The following is a 19324-nucleotide window of genomic DNA, read 5'->3' on the forward strand; positions in this document are numbered from 1 at the left end:
GGCTCTCCCTTTCACCTCTTTAGAAAGGACAAAAGTGACTGTAAAGCAGAAGGACACCCACGTGGCTGTAATATACGGCGAGCAGTCTTCCTGAAAGCGAGCGGTGTCAGTCCCCGCAATGCGAGTACCTGGTGCAGCCTCAGCCTGGCTGCGGTTGGCTGTGCGCTCTCTCCGACGCACTGCTTGAGCTTTTCCACCACGCCGCTCAGCCACGACCGGAACTGGTTGACATTCTCCTGGTACTGTTCGTGGTCCTTCACCATATGTTCCAGCAGCTTCACGCGTTCCTGTAAAGAAGAAACGTTCGTGCTGGTGATGTGCCGGGACCCGGCTCAACAGGTTCTGCGTACTTCACATATTTGCTTTTTTTTTTTTTTTTTTGTCTGCGACAGTGATAAGACAGATGGCTGCCCGTCCCCGCGGGTGGGCGGCCTGTGCAGGGGAGGCGTGACGTACACCTGCAGACCTGGAACAAACCACGGAAACCAGTCTGGCCACTCGGGGACCACAGCACGCATGCGGAGAAGAGAATTTGGCACCTCGCCCAGGGGCTGACATTCTACCCGCACCTCCTACAGCACACCGAAAAGGATGAATCTCTGCACTGGAACCCAGTGTGTAACTTACTGTCATGGAAGTGCAGACCAGAGAGAGAACCGGGAACGGAGCCGCCAACTCGTGAAAATATGCCTTTTTTTTTTTTTATCACCAGTCTGCCGGGTTTTTAATTGACAACCTAACTTTTCTACAAACACACGTTTTACTGTGGTGCGGCCACCCCACTGAATATGCCCATTTAGCCGGATAAATGTAGCCAGCTAACTTTAGACTTGCTCAATGGTAGGTGTACGTTATCTGGCTAAGTTAGCCGGGAACATCAGCACTTATCTGGCTAACTTACGGGCCGATACAGTAAAAACGCGGGAGAGCGGGCGAGCGCCCGCTCTCCTGTGCACGCGTCAGTATTTTAATTTATTAAAATTAGGCCCGGCGGTAAAAAGAGGCGCTAGGGACACTACCGCGTCCCTAGCGCCTCTTTTTTGACGGAAGTGGCGGCTGTCAGCGGGTTTGACAGCCGATGCTTAATTTTGCCGGCGACGGTTCTTGAGCCCGCTGACAGCCACGGGTTTAGAAACCGGACGCCGGCAAAATTGAGCGTCCGGTTTTCGACCCGCTGACAGCCGCCGGCCCATTTTTAATTTTTTACTTTTTTTAACTTTCGGGACCTCTGACTTAATATCACCATGATATTAAGTCGGAGGGTGCACAGAAAAGAAGTTTTTACTGTTTTTCTGTGCACTTTCCCGGTGCCCGGAGAAATTAGCGCCTACCTTTGGGTAGGCGCTAATTTCTGAAAGCAAAATATGCGGCTTGGCTGCACATTTTGCTTTCTGTATCGCGCGGGAATGATTAATAGGGCCATCAACATGCATTTGCATGTTGCGGGCGCTATTAGGTTCGGGGGGGGGGGGGGGGTTTGGACGCGCGTTTTGGACTGAATAAGAGGTAAAGCTAGCGCATCCAAAACGCGCGTCCAAATGCCAGCTAATGGAGCACACTGTACTATATCGGCCTGTTAGCTGGATAAGTGGTCCCGCCCTGGAAAGCCCCCATCCCACCTCCTACTCAGTCAGGTATCCGGCTAAGTGGTGCTGAATTTGGCCTCATATAGTCAGAATTTATTGACTGCTTGTGCTTCTTTTCACAGCGCTGTTAAAGCTTGGGGAAGGGTACATGGACAAGCTGCTCTCCATCGTTAGGAGGTAACGGTCTGCAAAGCGCAGCGCTGTGAGACACCGTGGCTCCAAAGCGTCAGGCCCCCTGGTGCGACCGCCTCCCTCCTCAGAGCAGAGCCAGAACTTAAATCCGAATGTCGAAAGACAAAGGACACTCGCAGGCGGCTCTTTAAGACTCTGGAGAGCAAACCAGCGGTAAAAAGGCTGTTCAAAATTGGGTGTTTAAACCCCGATAAAACTGATTAGCAAGAAATGACTCCTCCATGACACTTGCCTCCTGCCCTCCCACATCGACAGTTATCAAGTGCACAGACGTTAACTTTTCCCTGAAGCTTGCCGCTCAAGAGAGCTCACAGCCCCGTGGGTTTAAGAGCCAACCCCCTGTGTGCCCCTTCCAAGGGGCTGCAAGGCAACAATATTCAGCCTACATCTACTGGACACGTCAGTTCTGGAAGAAACCTCCCCGCCCCTCCCGCTGGGGAATCCACATCCTGAAATGAGGGACAAACAGCAGCATCCGATCGGTTCGGGCGGTCGGGGGGGGAAATGCCGCCGATGACGTCAGAGCCAGTGTGGGCCAATCAGACGCGGGGCGCGGATCTGATCATTCCTGCTGGGGCGGGATACGAAAGCTGGGTCTGACGGGAGGGAGGCAGATTGCTACTCTGGCTACGGAAACCATCTGGGAACGCCACCGAGGGCATGGCGGGCAGCTTCTGCGACCTTCACTGGCGTCTACAGGAAGCGCCGCGTTCTCCCCTGACCTTTCCTAGTGAAACTGAGGTCAGACAAAAATAAAACCCTGCAGGCCCAGCCAGTCTGCCCGCCCTCCCTTCCTACTGCAGATCCTCCATGGCTTCCGAATTCATCCTTACTCCCCCCCCAATGCTAAAGTTTCCCCCTCCAGTGTCCGCCCCATCTTGAGTTTCTCTACTGCTTTTGTACCCTGCACCAGGAGACTGTTCCATGTTTCTCTCCCACTCAATGTTGCCTAATAAAGAGAGTCTCTAACTCCTGACCCTGAAATTCTGACCTCAGGCCCCACTGACTGAGTCATAAGAAATGTCAAATACTGCCAACACAATAGCGTAATCTGTGGTTTTGATAGAGCGGAGCCGGTGGAAACTGTGCATTTCCATAAGAGACATAAAGAAGGACATGTCTATGTGACGCTGGTCCCAAATGGTCCATGCTACAGCTCTACCAACGAGAACAATGGTCCATGTTTGTTGCGGTAGCATCTGAATAGGAGATTTGTGCCTTTAAGCCTTGATGTTGTTAGCAGTGACATCCACTGTGTATAAAGGGTGACACTTGCAGTGAGTGTGTGTCTTTTTTTTTGCTTTTTTTAATGGGGATTTGTTCTTTTTTGCTTTTGGCTCTAGCTATGTGTTAGTGCCTTCATCTGCTAGTGCAAAAGCCACTAGATACTGCTCCTGAACATACCCAGATCAGTCCAGACAAGCGGGTTTTATTCATTCCTACCAGCAGATGGAGGCAGAGAACAAAACTTGGAGGCACTGCTACATAACCGAGAGCGCCACCTGCAGTCCCTCAGTATTTCTCTGTCTCCAGCAGATGGTGGACGTGTTACCTGCGGTCTTGACTGATCTTCGGTTTGGAGGTTTAATTTTTTTCTGCTCCCCGAGGTGTCAGGTTCCTGTTGAGGGCCATCCCTTGGGTTGAGCCAGGCGAACGGTGGGGGAGGTTTGGATAACCCTGGCTGGTTTTAGCCTGCAACTCCGGGACCACTGAAAACCAGGGGACTGGTTCCCTCAGTGGGGACCCGAAGCCTCCCCTACAAGCCTTGGGATTCAGGGAAGTATCCCCCTTTGGGGGCGATTTTTTATTTAATTCCTGGCTGTTTTGGGGCTATCTGGAGCTGCCCCTTAAAAAAAAAACAAAAACAGAGAGAGAAGCAGCAGCAGCGGCAGCTCAGGCAGTGGGTCTGAACTTCCTTACAGTCAGGCTCCTTGGCGGGATCGTCGGGAGCCAGCCCGGGAGAAGTCAGCCTTGGTAGGGGAGGAGCAGCAGCTCACAGAGGGTGGGAGAGTTCCTCCGGGTGTGGGAAATCGGCGGCGGCCCCCCCCCCCCCCGGTTACTCTTTTCAGCGCAGGCCACGCCAGTGTTTTCCGTGCCGGCAGGAACTTGTGCGACGCTGCGCTCTGTTCTCCTGCTTCAGTGGCAGCGTGGTGAGCCCCTCCCCTTGCAATTTCGGCGGGTGGAGCTCCGTTTGCAGGCCCGATGACTGACAGGCCGCTGGTGGAGGCCTGTCGGGCCTGTGGCACATGGTCTGCTTGTCTCAGTCCCTCTCCCTCTGCACGGGCTGTGCAGGTGGGGGTAAGGGGGCTTCTGACAGGCCTTCAAGACCATAGAGATCCTCTCGGTCGGCAGCGAAAGGGGGGGGCCTCGGCCTGGTCCTTCCTCAGGGGAGGGGGACCAAGGGAAGGGGGTGCAGACTTGGGGCTCTGGGGAATCCCCTCCTCCTCTGTCCCCCTGCGGTGCAGCAGAGGGTGGAGGAGCAGTCTGGGTCGGGGCCAGATAGCCCGGAGGGCTATCTGGCTTGCAAACGGAGCTCCACCCGCCGAAATTGCAAGGGGAGGGGCTCACCACACTGCCACTGAAGCAGGAGAACAGAGCGCAGCGTCGCACAAGTTCCTGCCGGCACGGGAAACACTGGCGTGGCCTGCGCTGAAAAGAGCAACCGGGGGGGGGGGGGGGGCCGCCGCCGATTTCCCACACCCGGAGGAACTCTCCCACCTTCTGTGAGCTGCTGCTCCTCCCCTACCAAGGCTGACTTCTCCCGGGCTGGCTCCCGACGATCCCGCCAAGGAGCCTGACTGTAAGGAAGTTCAGACCCACTGCCTGAGCTGCCGCTGCTGCTGCTTCTCTCTCTGTTTTTGTTTTTTTTTAAGGGGCAGCTCCCAGCCTCAGGTAACAGGAGGATTTGTCCTCCTGTTACCTGAGGCTTTCCTGGCTAGGGAAGCATGGAAGAGGCGCTCGAGAGACTGCCCGACCGACTCAGCCAAGAGGCTGAGGGGGTCCCCGGCGAGATCCACGGCTTCGCGTGCGCGGCCTCTGGGGACTTGCCCTCTGTGCCTGACTACAGACTTGAAGGATTCGGTAGGACTCTCAGGCTGAGGGTGGCTTGTCTCCAGCGTCGGATCTGGATGCGAACCTGGATGGGGGGCACCCCCCAGATCCAGAGGACCCGAAGGAGGAGGATGGGGCCTTTGAGGGGCCTGAAGTAGAGGGCGACCACCCTCGGGCGGTTCGCTTCTTCAAGAAGGAGGAGTTGCACTCTCTTATTCCCCAGGTGCTGGAGGCATTGGGGGTTAAGCTATTCCTGGAGGAGTCGGATAATAAGGGGGTTAATCCCATTATAGATGGCCTGCAGGGACCTCCTAGTGCCTTCCCCATTCCAAAGAAGATCCAGAAACTGATCAGCCAGGAATGGGATTCCCCGGACTCTGGGATGAAGGTGGGGAGAGCGATGGCGAAGCTGTACCCACTCCTACAGGATCAGCTGGCTGCCCTTAAGGTTCCGAAAGTGGATGCCTCTGTGTCCGCGGTCACCAGGAAAACCACCATCCCGGTGGCCGTAGTGGCGGCTCTACGGGACGTTCAGGACCGTAAGCTGGAAGTGCAGCTTAAGCGGGTGTTTGAGGTATCCATCTTGGGGCTATGAGCCGCAGTCTGTGCCAGTTTGATGCTGCGCGCCTATTTGTGTTGGATCCAGAAGCCCCAGGAATAGGTCTCTGAGGCATTGTCTCCATTCCAGGCAGCCTGTCTGGAGGTGGGTGTAGCTTATGTGGCTGATGCCTTATATGATCTCGTGCACACCATAGCAAGCAGTACGGTTTCGGTGATGGCAGCCAGACAGCTGTTATGGCTCTGCAATTGGTCGGTGGATCCTTCATCCAAGTCACAGCTCTGTAATCTCCCCTTCAAAGGTAAGCTTCTGTTCAGGGAGGACCTCGACCACCTTATGAAGGCTTTGGGGGAGACCAAAGGTAACAGACTGCCAGAGGTTAAGAAGACGGTGCAAAAGTCTTTCTCCTCTCGTCCTCTGTTCCGGGAGGTGCGGTATTTCCGTTCTGGCAGACCGACAGGCTCCTCGACATTGCGCCAGCCCTCTGGTAGGCAGCAGTCCTTTCGGAGTTCCAGCTAGTCTTCTAGAGGTGGTTTTGCCCCCAGAGCAGGGGGTGTTAAATCTTCCCAACGAAGTCAGGCTGGTCCTCTCCTCGCTTGTGGCGAGAGGGTCAGGTTGTCCCTGTTTTACGAGGAGTGGACCAAGCTCACTTCCGACTATGGGTTCTACAGGTCATCAGGGAAGGTTACGCCTTAGAGTATTCTCAGCCTCTCAGATCCGTTTTTCTGGAGTCGCACTGTCTTTCCTGAAGCAAGCGAGGAACCATCAAGGAAACACTCAAAGGTTGTTAAGCCTGCAAGCTGTGATCCCGGTTCTGGCCTCGGAGCAAGGAAAAGGGAGGTATTCCATCTATTTCGTGGTCCCAAAGAAAGAAGGAAGCTTTTGACCAATCCTAGACCTCCAAAAGGTTAACAGGAGTTTAAAGATGCCTTGATTCCGGATGGAGACGGTGCAGACTGTGATAGTGGCAGTCCGGAAAGGGGAGTTTTTGGCATCCCTAGATCTCACCAATGCCTATCTCCATATCCCCATTTGGCAGGACCATCAGAAGTTTCTTCGCTTCAAGGTGCTGGGCCAGCATTTCCATTTTCCGGCCCTTCCGTTTGGATTTGCCACGGCTTCTCGTACCCTCACAAAGGTGATGGTCATCATTGCGGCAGCCCTAAGACAGGATGGGATTCTGGTACACCCGTATCTGGACGACTGGTCCATCAGGGCGAAGTCACTGGAGAAGTGCTCGCGGTCGGTGCTTTGTGTCCGAAATCTTTTAGAGTCGCTGGATTGGATCATAAACAAGTCCTGGAATACTTAGGAGCCCGATTCGACACTCAGCAAGGAAGGGTATTCCTCACTACTGACAGAATGGCCAAGCTCCAATCTCAGGTGGCTTGGTTGCTGCACCTTCCTGTTCCCAAAGTCTGGGACTATTTGTAGGTTCTGGGGTCGATGGACTCGATGTTAGAGCTGGTTCCTTGGGCGTTTTGCGCATATGCATCCCCTGCAAAAGGCTTTGTTATCCTGATGGAGTCCGCTTTCGGAGCAGTATTTTCTTCCTCTGCCCCTTCCAAGGGAAGCCAGGTCCAGTCTGGCGTAGTGGATGACATGGAACAATCTGGAGAAGGGAGTGCCCCTCGAAGACCCGGATTGGGTGGTGGTGATCATAGATACCAGACTCCAGGGCTGGGGGGCAGAATGCTTGGGCAGATCAGCGCAAGGCCTCTGGTCGGTCTTGGAGCAGTCGTGGTCCATCAACCGGTTGGAGACGCGAGCAGTGTGCAGAGCCCTTCAGGAGTTTCTTCTGTTGGTCCGCGGTCGAATGGTAAGAGTGTTTTCGGATAATGTGACGACTGTGGCCTACATCAACCACCAGGGGGGAACCAGGAGCCCCTCCGTGGCTTGGGAGGCTCAGCTGTTGTTCAGGTGGGTAGAACTCCTTCTCAAGGGCATTGCGGCTTCTCACATAGCAGGCATGGACAACATCCAAGCGGATTATCTCAGCCGACAACAGTTGGATCCGGGGGAATAGGAACTGTCCCCGGAGGCCTGGGATCTCATCTATGTTCGCTGGGGGATTCCTCAGCTGGACCTCATGGCAACAAGAGTTAATGCCAAGATGGAAAGGTTCTTCAGTCAACAGAGGGAGACTGGGACAGTGGGCCTCGATACTCTGGTATGCCCTTGGCCGTCCGGAGCACTTCTTTATGTCTTTCCTCCATGGCCTCTCATAGTGAGGGTCCTTAGGCAGACAGAGGCTCATCCAGGGGCGGTGGTGCTGGTAGTGCTGGAGTGGCCACGGCGCCTGTAGTTTGCGGACCTGGTTCATCTGGCGCAGGATAGGCCGCTGCATCTAGCCTACTTGCAGGGATTGCTGTGTCAAGGCCCCATATTTTCGGATCGGGCGGATAGTTCCTTCTCGCGGGCTAGCTTTTGAGAGGCAGCGGTTGCGTCTGAAGGGGTATTCGAACCCAGTTATTGCTACTCTGCTTCAAGCTCGGCGGCTGGCTACCTCCTTTTCTTATTCCAGATTATAGAAGGTGTTTGAGTCCTAGTGTGCACCACAGGGTCTGGATCTGCTTAAGGTTTCTGTTCCGCACGTTTTGTCCTTCTTGCAGCAAGGCTTGGCCAAGGGATTGGCCCATAGTTTGCTTAGAGTCCATGTTGCGGCCTTGGGTTGTCTCAGGGGAAAGGTACAGGGCAAGTCATTGGCTTCCCACCCTGATGTGCGTTTCCTGAGGGATGCTAAACATCTCCGCCCTCCTCTTCAGAACATGTTTCCGGAATGGAATCTTAATTTGGTGTTGAAGGCTCTCTGCGGGGATCCTTTTTAACCGTTAGGACGAGCTTCATTGAAGGTCCTTACCTTTAAGTCTGTCTTTTTGGTGGCCATTTGCTCGGCTGGACGAATCTCAGAATTGCAAGCTCTTTCTTGCCGCGATCCTTTTCTGCGAATCGCAATCGACAAGGTTTCTTTGCAAAGGGTGCCTTCATTCCTGCCTAAGATGGTTTCTGTCTTTCCTGTGAACCAGACAGTGGAGTTACCAGATTTTCCAGACTGGTCTCATGATCCCTCTATGGGCAGGAGTCTCCATCTTTTGGATGTGCAGCATGTCCTGTTACATTATCTGAAGGTTACTAACGCTTTCTAACGCTCTGATCATTTACTTGTGCTCTTTGGGGGTCCTTAGAAGGGGGAGAAGGCTTCTAAGGCTTTCTTAGCTCGCTGGTTGAAAGAAACTATTTCCTCCACCTATGTGTCCGCGGGCCAGTCGGTGCCAATGGGACTTAAGGCTCACTCTACTCATGCTCAGGAGGCATCATGGGCCGAATGTCAGCTGGTGTCTCCCAGGAGATATGTCGGGCAGCGGTCTGGTCTTCGTTTCACACTTTCACCAGGCATTACCGTTTGGATGTGTGCACCCCAGAGGCGACTCCTTTTGGTGAGAGTGTGCCGAGAGCGGGCCTTTCGGGTTCCCGCCCGATATAAGGGGGGGCTTTGGTACATCCCGCTTGTCTGGACTGATCTGGGTATGTTCAGGAAAGGAAAATTGGTTCTTACCTACTAATTTTTATTCCTGTACCTCCACAGATCAGTCCAGAGGCCCACCCTGGGAATCTGTGCCAAAAGGCTGATTGTTTTGCTGCTGCCCCTTTTTGGGGGTTTATACGATGATGATTTCCAAAGATATGTTGCGATTGTTAACAAGTTCTAGACTTTCAGTGTTTTCTTTGGTTGGTGGCTATCCAGTTAAGGGGTATCCACCCCGGGCGCTTGTTTGCCCGATTTGTTAAATGATCTTGGCTTGGGTACAGGTCAATGCAGGTGGCACTCTTGGTTATGTAGCAGTGCCCAAAGTTTTGTTCTCCGCTTGTCTGGACTGATCTATAGTATTAAGGTAAGAACCAATTTTCCTTTTTTTGGTAAGGAAGGGAATAACAACAAAACTTTACCAGTAGGCTTAAGACCATCTTCTCTTTTTTTTTTTGAAAAGCCCCTTTGTGGAATCATAGGATAACAGAAGAAAGGTTTGCCCTACGGAAGTCACATCATTTAGCTAAGCTGAAAGCACGGACTAAGTGATTTATGGTGAACTGTGCTGGATTTTGCCAGAAATGAATTCCCTTGTGTTAAGGACTTTGTTTTTAATCGCTAAATCCAATTTTGTTACTGTCTGTTTGAGCTTTTACTGTGGAAGCCTTTGGATTTTGAACTTAAGGCCACCCTATTTTTGTTAAATAAATTTGGCATTTTTGCAACCACCAAAGCCCTGGTATGGACTTACATATTCCAGGGTTTGGGTTCACCTGTTACTGAAAGGAGTAAGCCATGCACTTGGGAGTAGTTTCTGTTCAACCACAGAGGGGAAAGGTGTCCCTGTCTGTTAAAGAAATTCATCCTGGGATACCCTTGGCCCATCATCTAAACCACCTTCTTGAACACATTTCTAGAACAGTGACTTCCAGCCACTGGTTATGTTTACTCCCTAAATTGTGGGTTACATAAAATTGGCACCCAACGTGGGGCACAGAAGGATTTATTTTTTTTAAAGGTGAACTCTCTGCAGCAGTAGATTAGCATTTCAGTGAAAGCCAGAGCGTTCCCAGGTATGTGGATTCTATGATCTCTGAGGCTTGGCACTGAAGTGGAATACTTGTTCCTTGCCGTTGCTTTTGAATACTGGAAGCACTTGGGAGATTCTGACCTTGGAACGGACGTGCTTGTGGGTACCGGGAACAGAATCTGCTTAGCCCTACTTGGAATTGAAATCCTTGACCTGCTGCGTGTCCTCTGAAGTACGTGGATTTGCTACTAAGACTCTTGTGAACTATCCCTGCTCCATGCTCTGTAGGAGCTTGCACTGGAGGTTTGAAACTCTGGGCTGAGAAGAATCTGTATGCCTGTTTCTGTTAACCCCCCCCCCCCACATTGTTTAAAACAAATCCTGCTTGGAACAGAGCCGGATGAAGGTCACATGTGCCCATAGGCAATGGGGGGAGGGGAGTTATCCTCCCCCTCTTCCCTGCAGGGGAGGGGGTGGTAGGGTGGGAATAAACCCCGCTGCGCAAATGCCTCTTCCCCCTCCCCTGCAAGCCGTGACGCCGCTTCTCTCCTTAGTAGTGCCCGACTGCCCCCTGCCCCTCGCACAGGTTTCCACGTTAACAGGAAGCCCGCGCAGGAGGAGGAGGGGGCAGGGTGCCAGAAGGTCAAGTCAGCGTGCCGGGGCCAACAAAAACACACGGCCCGGACTCTTCAATAGAGTACCCATGCCCGATTCCAGTGTGAGCAGAGGAGAAATGATGGTCGATGTCCCGGGCGACCTCCTGAGGAAGCGCCGGTCTCACGAGGCACTGCTGGGAGGTTCATTGGTGTCCTTGCTCTCGCCCGGAATCCACCAGGGACTCCTAATGAAAGGCTGCACAGGTTTCAGCTCTTTCACTGGCTCCGGTCAGGTGGGGTGGGGAGCGTGGGACTATTTGGGAGGCACACCTTTGCCTGCTGATTGATTTATCCGACTCTGGCAAACACAGGCGTTTCCATCGGTTTTAAACAGGAGAAGGGAACATGTCAAAGGCCGCGGCACTGGCTTAGGTAAAAGAAAAACGAAGAAACGATGCTGAGAGAGAAACCCAGGCAATCAAAACGTGCGCTCATAGCTCAAACTGTGCCGACAAGCCTCAGTAAAATCAAAGCACAAATCATACGAGTTCCAGCCCTGCAGAAATGTTCCAGTCTGCCAGCTGAGGAAGGAACCTTTAATTAAAAGCGCAAATGATCAAACAACCCCAAGAAGTGTTAAACGTGAGAAGGGCAATGAGAATGCGGTTCCCCGCGTCAAAGCTCATCTGGGAGGTGACCCCGGATTAAACAGCCGGGCCCGGTGCAAAAAGCATGCAGAGAGCCCAGGGAACTCGCCGGCAGACACCGCGCGTGAGCCGATCCCCCCCCCCCCGCACTCGCATTAGTGGCGCCCTCCGCTGCCACACCTGGGATAGGAGCCACACACACACCTGCGCCATGAGGCATTGCGGCTGCTGCTTTCCCCCCCCATTCTGTGTCTGGGGGGGAGAGAAACCTTTGATAAATCAAACCGAAACACACAAACAAAAGCCCCACAGAAAATGAACATCCCTCTTCAACAGTTAAGAAGTCAAAGTTTACTCTGCTGAGGAAAAAAAAAAAGGGGGCCCTGATACGTAGAAACTGATGCTTTCAAAGGTCAGGGTAAACCATGCAGGACCAGCTAACGGAAGTCTGTTTCCAAAGAAAGTAAGGAAGAGAAAGCAAGACCGAGAGCTGTACAACCACAGCATGGTCGGAGGGCATGAATAAACCCTGAACCGTCTGCAGGGAAACAGCAGATCTGGGGCTTGGGAGGCCTCCGGCAAGTGGCCCCCTTTCTCAATTGCTCGCTCTTATGGCACGAATCCTCCGTAGATAGCGCCTCGCTTTACTGGGCGAACGGGCATCTCCACCCGGAAACTGCAACTACGAGCCCACAGACACAACCTGAATGCCAACCAGGACAGGCTCCGCCCCGCTCTCTCATGGAACTCTCCGGCCACTCTCTTGTTTGACCGCTGGCACGCCGGGGGGGGGGGGGGGGTGGCGAGTGCCACCGTGGTCTTCCTTGCCAGGTTCCTGCACGTTAAGGACTGCCGCACCCATACACCCATGCAGAGCTGCCGACCGCGCCTGGATAAGAAGGAAAGTATTTCACACGCACACCTCCGCCGCCCCCCCCCCACCAAAAACTGGCCAGGGTTCAACTCCTGCCCCGCAAAAAAAAGCATTCTGGCAGTACAATGCACTCCGCCCGGGAGATTAAAGCACTTCCCTGTAAACAATTACTCCCGTCCACCCATGCAGCCGCCAAGAAAGAGATCTGATTATGTAAGACGGTGACACCAAGGAGATCTAGGGAGGTGAATGAGGTGCTTAGGAGAGCCAGGGGAGCTTTCTAAAGTGTAAGAAATGTCCCTTAGCGTGCTAGCAGCTCTAAGATGTGTGACATTTCCACCCCGGGACCATGTTGGTGCCAACGCCTGGCTTCCCCTTACCTCTGCTTTTGTCCTAATGTCTTCATATTCAGACTTCATTTGGCTCTGCTCATCCTCATCCACACTGGGGTCTCCGATCCTGTTGAACAAGGCGGCGGCTTCCTCCAGCAGCCTCTCCAGCAGCCCGTGCTGATTTCTCAAGTCCTTCAGCAGGACCTGGCCATGGCCCAGCTGCCACTGCTTCTCCTTAAGGCCCAGCTGCAGCTCCACGTCGGGCTCCAGAGCCAGGTGCATGTTATGGGCCCACGCGCTGAATTCATCTCGGGCCCTCAGGTACTCGCTCCAGTGCAACCAGACCCACTCGATGCGGCTGTTAGGGAAAGGGAGCAGCTTTATTATTTATTAAAATGTACAAGGAACATTCATAATCAATCTAGACGAAAATGAGATAAAACAAAATAAAAGTGTACTAAACAGCATAAAATTCACACAACTAGCCAAAAACAGTAAAATAGTATTCAGCAGCAAACTGCATAATTCCACTTAGGCCGATACAGTACAGTGCGCTCCGACGAAGCGCACTGTTAACCTGTCATTGGACGCGCGTTTTCCCTTACCCCTTATTCAGTAAGGGGTGGAAAACGCGCGTCCAACCCGCCGAACCTAATAGGGCCATCAACATGCAAATGCATGTTGATGGCCCTATTAGGTATTCCCATGCGATAAAATGTGCAGCCAAGCCGCACATTTTACTTTCAGAAATTAGCGCCTACCCAAAGGCGCTAATTTCTTTGGGCACCAGGAAAGTGCACAGAAAAGCAGTAAAAACTGCTTTTCTGTGCACCCTCAGACTTAATATCATGGTGATATTAAGTCGGAGGTCCCGAAGGGTAAAAAAAAAAAAAATTTAAGTCAGCTGGCGGGTCGAAAACCGGACGCTCAATTTTGCCGGCGTCCGGTTTCCAAGCCTGTAGCTGTCAGCGGGCTCAAGAACCGACGCCAGCAAAATTGAGCATCGGCTGTCAAACCCGCTGAGTCCCTAGCGCCTCCTTTTGCCCGTTTCTACTGCCGTAACTAATTTAAATACTGCATCGCGCACACAGGCGAGCGAGCGTTCGCCCGCTCTCCCGCGGACTGTACTGAATCGGCCTGACAGGTAGCAAAAACTGCATGAATCAACTTGTCATCTCTTAAAAGACACCAGTAGTAATAAAAACACTTAATAAAATCATAAATACACTTGCTTAAAAGAGAATGTTTTTTAGCATGGCTTTAAAAGACTTTAAACAGTCTATAAAATGCAAGCAGAGGAGGGCCAGCTGGATATAATCCAGGCACATTTGTGTATACCACAACTCAATCACATCGCTCACTTCATGCCAAGGATTGTGATGTACTTCAATATTTATTTATTTATTTTTCTGATGAGGCTTATTACTTGCCAAACACAGGAAGGCGAGGTACAACATCTAGCAAACATAGCAATGCAAGTCAACATAAACACATCACGCAATAGCGTAATAAAAAAAAACCCTACGCATGATATAATGTAAAACAGATAACAGCAAAAGCAATGCCAAGGATCATTTTTATTTATTTGCTGATGCTCTGTAGGTATTACCAGTGCTGAGAAAAATAACAACCACCGTTCCCCTTTGACAGTAACAAATTCCCTTCAATTAGCAAATCCTACCAGCCCTCACTTAGAATGTCGGCTATAATCAGACTCTCCACTCCCAAAGACTTCAAGCTAAGCTGCAAATACGTTTTTTTTTTCTTAAACTGTTATTTAAAATAAACATGCCTTTTCTTTACAGTTTAATTAAAAGCGAAACTGAATTCAGTGAAATAGAATTTCACATTTATCGTAACTGTTCCACCCTTTTGCAGGGAGCTCTTGGTGGAAAAAGTAAGAGACATCAGAGTTGCAGAGACCTCAGGCACTGACAGAGGAAGCCCGGCGCTCCTCACTCCTCCAGGGTGAAAAACTGGGAATGCATGCAATACGTTTGCAAATAAAATGGTTTGCACGACACTGATGAGAGAGCCTAAGTGCACCTGGACATCAGTGATGTGATGCAGAGCTCGGACACAGGGCAACAGAACAAGAGTGTGTGAAGGAATGGGCACCCTGCTGATAACAGATTCATCCTATGATTTCTCTTTAAATTAAGGGCTTCTTTCAGTGACTTCAGGGTTCACGCAAGCACTGGGAACTAAAGTCTTGGTACAGCAGCAGTATGAGCGTCCCCTCGCTGCCCTGCCCATGTCCCTCAGCTTCACCCCTAAGGTGAGAGGGTAACTCGGTGCCCATGTTTGTGCAATCTGTCATCGCTCAGAAACTGCCAACAACGATGGCAGTTAGCTCCAATTTGCAAGGGTGCTTTGGTGAAGTCCACTGGAAGCTGGACCGAAACCACCAACTCATTTCACACTGGCCCACCTGGCCAGACCTTGAAGTGCTCGGCCCTGTATAAGCTGCGTAACTGAGCCATCCCGTCCCCTCGGCCTATCACTCAATACATTACAAGACGGGAATTCAAGAAAACAATGCCACAGACACGGGAAATGTTACAGTTCAGATGGAAAATAAGCAGATTGGATGGGCTTTGTGATCTCAATCTGCCACCACACCTCTGTGTCTCATTTACTTGGATTTTGCATCATTTTGAGGGTAGAGGGAGAAACGAATGAATGAAAAATACATGTGTGTCTTCAGTCGGCCTGTATCAGCCAAGATATCCTTTTCTCTACAATAACTTTATTTACAAAGAAAAAGTGTCTCCTCCAACAAAGACAGCAAAAACTCAAATGACCGCATTAATAACTGGCTCGGGAATATTATTTTATTTTTATTTATTTTAAAGGTTCTTCTATACTGACCTATCGAAGCGTAATTACAAGTGAATGTTGGCTATGCCAGAGTGCTCCAGAGCAGAACTGGTAGAGGATGTTTAGCAGCTAGTAATGCCTAGGCTATATTTTGACGGTTTTTAATATATTACTGTTAATATACCGTTTTTTAACTAGAATGTAAGCTCCTGGGAGCGGGAACTGTTGATTCTGTGACTCTGTTCAGTGCTGCGCAGATCCGGTGCATGCTACACAAATCATGATAGTGATATGTTGTATCATGGGGTTTGATTGTGGGAGAGTTTAGCTATGGGATGCAATCCTTCCTTTCCTCTAGTGAGAGTAGTGTGTGTGTAGGGGGGCATAGGGATTTATGTTTGAGGGGTCCTTAAGCTGTATGGTTTAATTCCGTCAACTGCTCTGGGTCAAGATTTTTCTCTGCAGAAAGGTGCTATAGAAGAGAAGTTTGTTATTAAAAGCTATTTCCTCCGTGGTTCTGGGACGAGCTCCAAGTTCCATTCATGCAGCTCAGCTCTGACCCTGCGGTTGGCTGCTCTCGCGGAACATGGGATTCTTTCTGAGGCCCAGCAACGGGACCATGTGGTGAGGGAAAAAGCACGGCCTCCTAACACACACACAGGGCTTCCCGAACCTGTCCCGAGCGCTCTGCAGCCCGTCGGGGGTTTCCAGATCTCCACAAGGAAGACGCACGGGTTCAAATGTGCACACCCTGGAAACCCAGTCTATGCAAATTCCTCTCATGCACATTTACTGTGGAGATCCTGAAAACCCGAACGGCTGTGGGGATTACGTGAACAAGTTCAAGAAGCCCGTCCGCAAAACATGGAGTTAAAAAAAAAGCTATGGAGGGTGCTACAGAATATCTGCATACTGTGTAGGAGCCCCGACATAATAAAATGCATAAAAAGATGTCATCATAACACAGAAACAGAGCAAGTGAAAGCAGAGAAAGCTCACAGAGCCCATCCTGTCTGCTCATCTCCCTGCCTGTAGTTGTACCGCCGACCCTGCTTGATCTCCGGTTTCCTGGCATCAAGGATCCTCCGTGCTTGACCCATGACTTTTTTTTTTGTATTCAGACGCTGCTTTTTTTACGTCCCTCTCCCTGCAATGGGAGACTCTTGCCACGCATGCGTCTTGCTTTCTAGGAAGAAATAACCTCTCTATCCTGGAGATCGTGACCCCCCTTGTTCCAGACTTTTACTTTCCCCTGAATAACAGAAGATGCTCGTCGCCTTCTGCATTAATTATCCCTTGCAGGTTTCCGGATGGCTTTGTGCTATCCCCCCTCCTCTGGGGTGCACACCTTTAGATGGGTAAGTTTCACCTCACAGGGCTTCTGAAGCTGAATTTGCATCATTTTGCCCTGCTCCTGCCTCCCCCCGTGTGAAAGTGTCCGCGCGACATGATATCCGGCATTAGCAAAGCCGTTATGGACAGACCCCCTACCTATGGCAGTGCATCATATACGTTGTCGTGTCTTCAAACATTGCCTTGACGTGCTTCAGCTTCGACATGATCTCGTGCTTCTCGTCCTCATCACTGTCCAGCAGCAGAGCCTCAGCCTTCATCAGCACCATGTCCATTTTCACTTTGCCTTCAGACTCCAAATTACAGATTTTCTACGAAAAGAAAACAATAATAATAATTAAAATTATTCATAACCTGGTGGATCTTTTCGGAAGGAGAAGTTTTCACCCAGTTTCAAAAATGGATCTTCTTCCCTTTTCCCCCCCTCTTGCCTTCTGCTGCTCCTGTTTTGATGGTTTGACTCCCTCTTGGGCACTTCACCGAAATATTTGCTCCTTCCATGAAGGAGCAGATAAACTACACCAGCTTCCTGCTGACAGAGTTTGACACCCGATATTTAGCCTGCAACCTCCTGCCCCCCCCCCCCCCCCCCCACAAAAAAAATTGTGATGTCTATTTTCATGTTTTGGAGTTTGTAAGACAGAGGATTCCATTCAACTTCACGTGCAAACATTTTACTTACCCCTAAAATATGTTAAAAACACATTCTTAAGGTGGAAATGTTTGTCTTCTAAACATGTGGTTTTACCGTCATGTTGACGTTCAAAAACAGGAGAATACTTCCACGTTTCTATTTTTACCTTCCAAAGTTTCAAATGTACCCAAGACCCTGTGTGGCTAGACGGAAGGGCCACCACCCACACCCCCTGATAGCTGTAAGTGAAGTACCACAGGCCCAAAACAATATACAGAAAAAATAAATCGTTTTACACTGCTGACCACACATCAGAAATTCTAGATCAGCGTCTCCTCCTTGATCTTTCTCAGAAATATCCTACAGAAGCGTGCCGGCCTATGGGCTTGCTTCCAGGAAGGAAAGTGCAGGACTTAAGCTTTATGCAAAATCCAAAACAAAACGTCATCAGGAAAAAGTGAACCAATCTGGTGTCTTTCTCCTAGGGGGAGATCCTGCATTCTAGGGCAAAAATCATAGTGGAAAATGAGATGGAGCTTAAACATTGATCAAAAGCTTCCTCTCAAGGGCAGGCATGAAGGAATAAATGGCCTACCAGCACAACATCTAATGACAATAATAATCTCTCAGCAGACATTACAGCTTAATGGTTATTAATTGTCATAGCTCGGGAGAGAAACAACACCTGTGCATGGCCGATGCGGCAGTGACGCCAAAGGGGTAAGGCCTACCTGGCTTCCTCCCAACTGCTCCCCTTCAACAGCAGCGGCAACAGCAGCATGGGAACACTCCTCCTGGACCGGAGAAAGGGAAGCCGACACCGCGGCAGCGAAGACCACCCACCGCCCGCCCACCAACAACGGAAGAAGACCACAGCTGTGACGCCAAAGGGGTAAGGCCTACCTGGCTTCCTCCCAACTGCTCCCCTTCAACAGCAGCGGCAACAGCAGCAGCATGGGAACACTCCTCCTGGACCGGAGAAAGGGAAGCCGACACCGCGGCAGCGAAGACCACCCACCGCCCGCCCACCAACAACGGAAGAAGACCACAGCGGTGACACCGAAGGGGTAAGGTCTACCTGGCCTCCTCCCACCGCTCCCCTTCAACAGCTGCGTCAGTGGCAACGGCAGCATGGGAACGCTCCCCGCGGAGTGGAGGGAGGGAAGCCGGCGCCACGGGAGTGAGGACCTTCGTGTGCGCCTGAAGTGCAAGCCCGAAGTTCTATACCAGCCTCCTGGCCGATGCTACAACAACAACGGATTGAATATTCTTTACTGAACCCATGCTTGGACAGGGAGAGCTAAGAAGGAAAGCTCTAAAAAAGAAGCAACAAAGGAACACAAAGCTGACCTTCCCCATGATAAGTAACAACTCTTCCTCACTCTCTTCCTGCTTCATGTTTACTCTGCTCCTATTGAATGCTCAGTTTCTATAAAAAGAAATAAAAAACCCCTCTAATAAACGATCTGCTAGGGTACTGAAACCTGGCTGAAAGACAACGATAATGTGCTACTAAACCAAATATCGAAAGATAACGATGATACATTTCACTTTCCAAGACCCGAACGAAAAGGTGGGGGATTATTAATAATTAGTAAAAAACAAACCAACCTCAAGCTAGTACCTTACAGGGTAGAGATGAACCCACCATATGAGGTTGCAATTCTAAAATCTCCTCAGATAAACACAGGACTGGTCTACTGTCCCCCAGGCATACTACAAAAAGATTGCTCACCACTGATTGAATTATTCGCTAAGGTGTTTCCTTCACCAGAACCTACGTTAATTGTAGGAGACTTTAACCTCCATGTAGACAAAACATTGAGAACCTCAGATTGTGAAATGAATTTAGAAACAATGCTGGGATGGTCACAATTTGTCTCAAAAGCCACTCATAAAGCAGGTCACACTCTAGACCTAATATTTGCTAATACCAGCAATTGCCTAATCAATACTTCGCACACGATATTGCCCTGGTCTGATCACCAGTTAATAAAGGCGGAAATAGCCTTCACCAACCAAATCCATAACAGTATAGATAATAAGTTTACTTTTACCTTCAAGAAAAAGACAGATGGAAGTACTTGCTGAAGCAATAGACAATAAGCTCCATGAACTAAA

General features: G+C 50.6%; 1 protein-coding gene across 1 annotated transcript in view; it reads right to left on the reverse strand.

Moving 5' to 3' along the window:
* The window catches only part of SYNE3 (spectrin repeat containing nuclear envelope family member 3), an 86246-nt gene that overhangs the window by 26745 nt on the left and 40177 nt on the right, over window positions 1–19324 (reverse strand). The window contains exons 3-5 of the mRNA XM_029597884.1: window positions 16708–16880; window positions 12445–12754; window positions 129–287 (exon numbers count right to left, since the gene is read on the reverse strand). Of these exons, the coding sequence (XP_029453744.1) occupies window positions 129–287; window positions 12445–12754; window positions 16708–16880 (642 nt within the window). The remainder of the gene's footprint in view (window positions 1–128; window positions 288–12444; window positions 12755–16707; window positions 16881–19324) is intronic.

This window comes from Rhinatrema bivittatum, chromosome 4 (assembly GCF_901001135.1).
Source record: "Rhinatrema bivittatum chromosome 4, aRhiBiv1.1, whole genome shotgun sequence".
Classification (NCBI taxonomy): Eukaryota; Metazoa; Chordata; class Amphibia; order Gymnophiona; family Rhinatrematidae; genus Rhinatrema; species Rhinatrema bivittatum.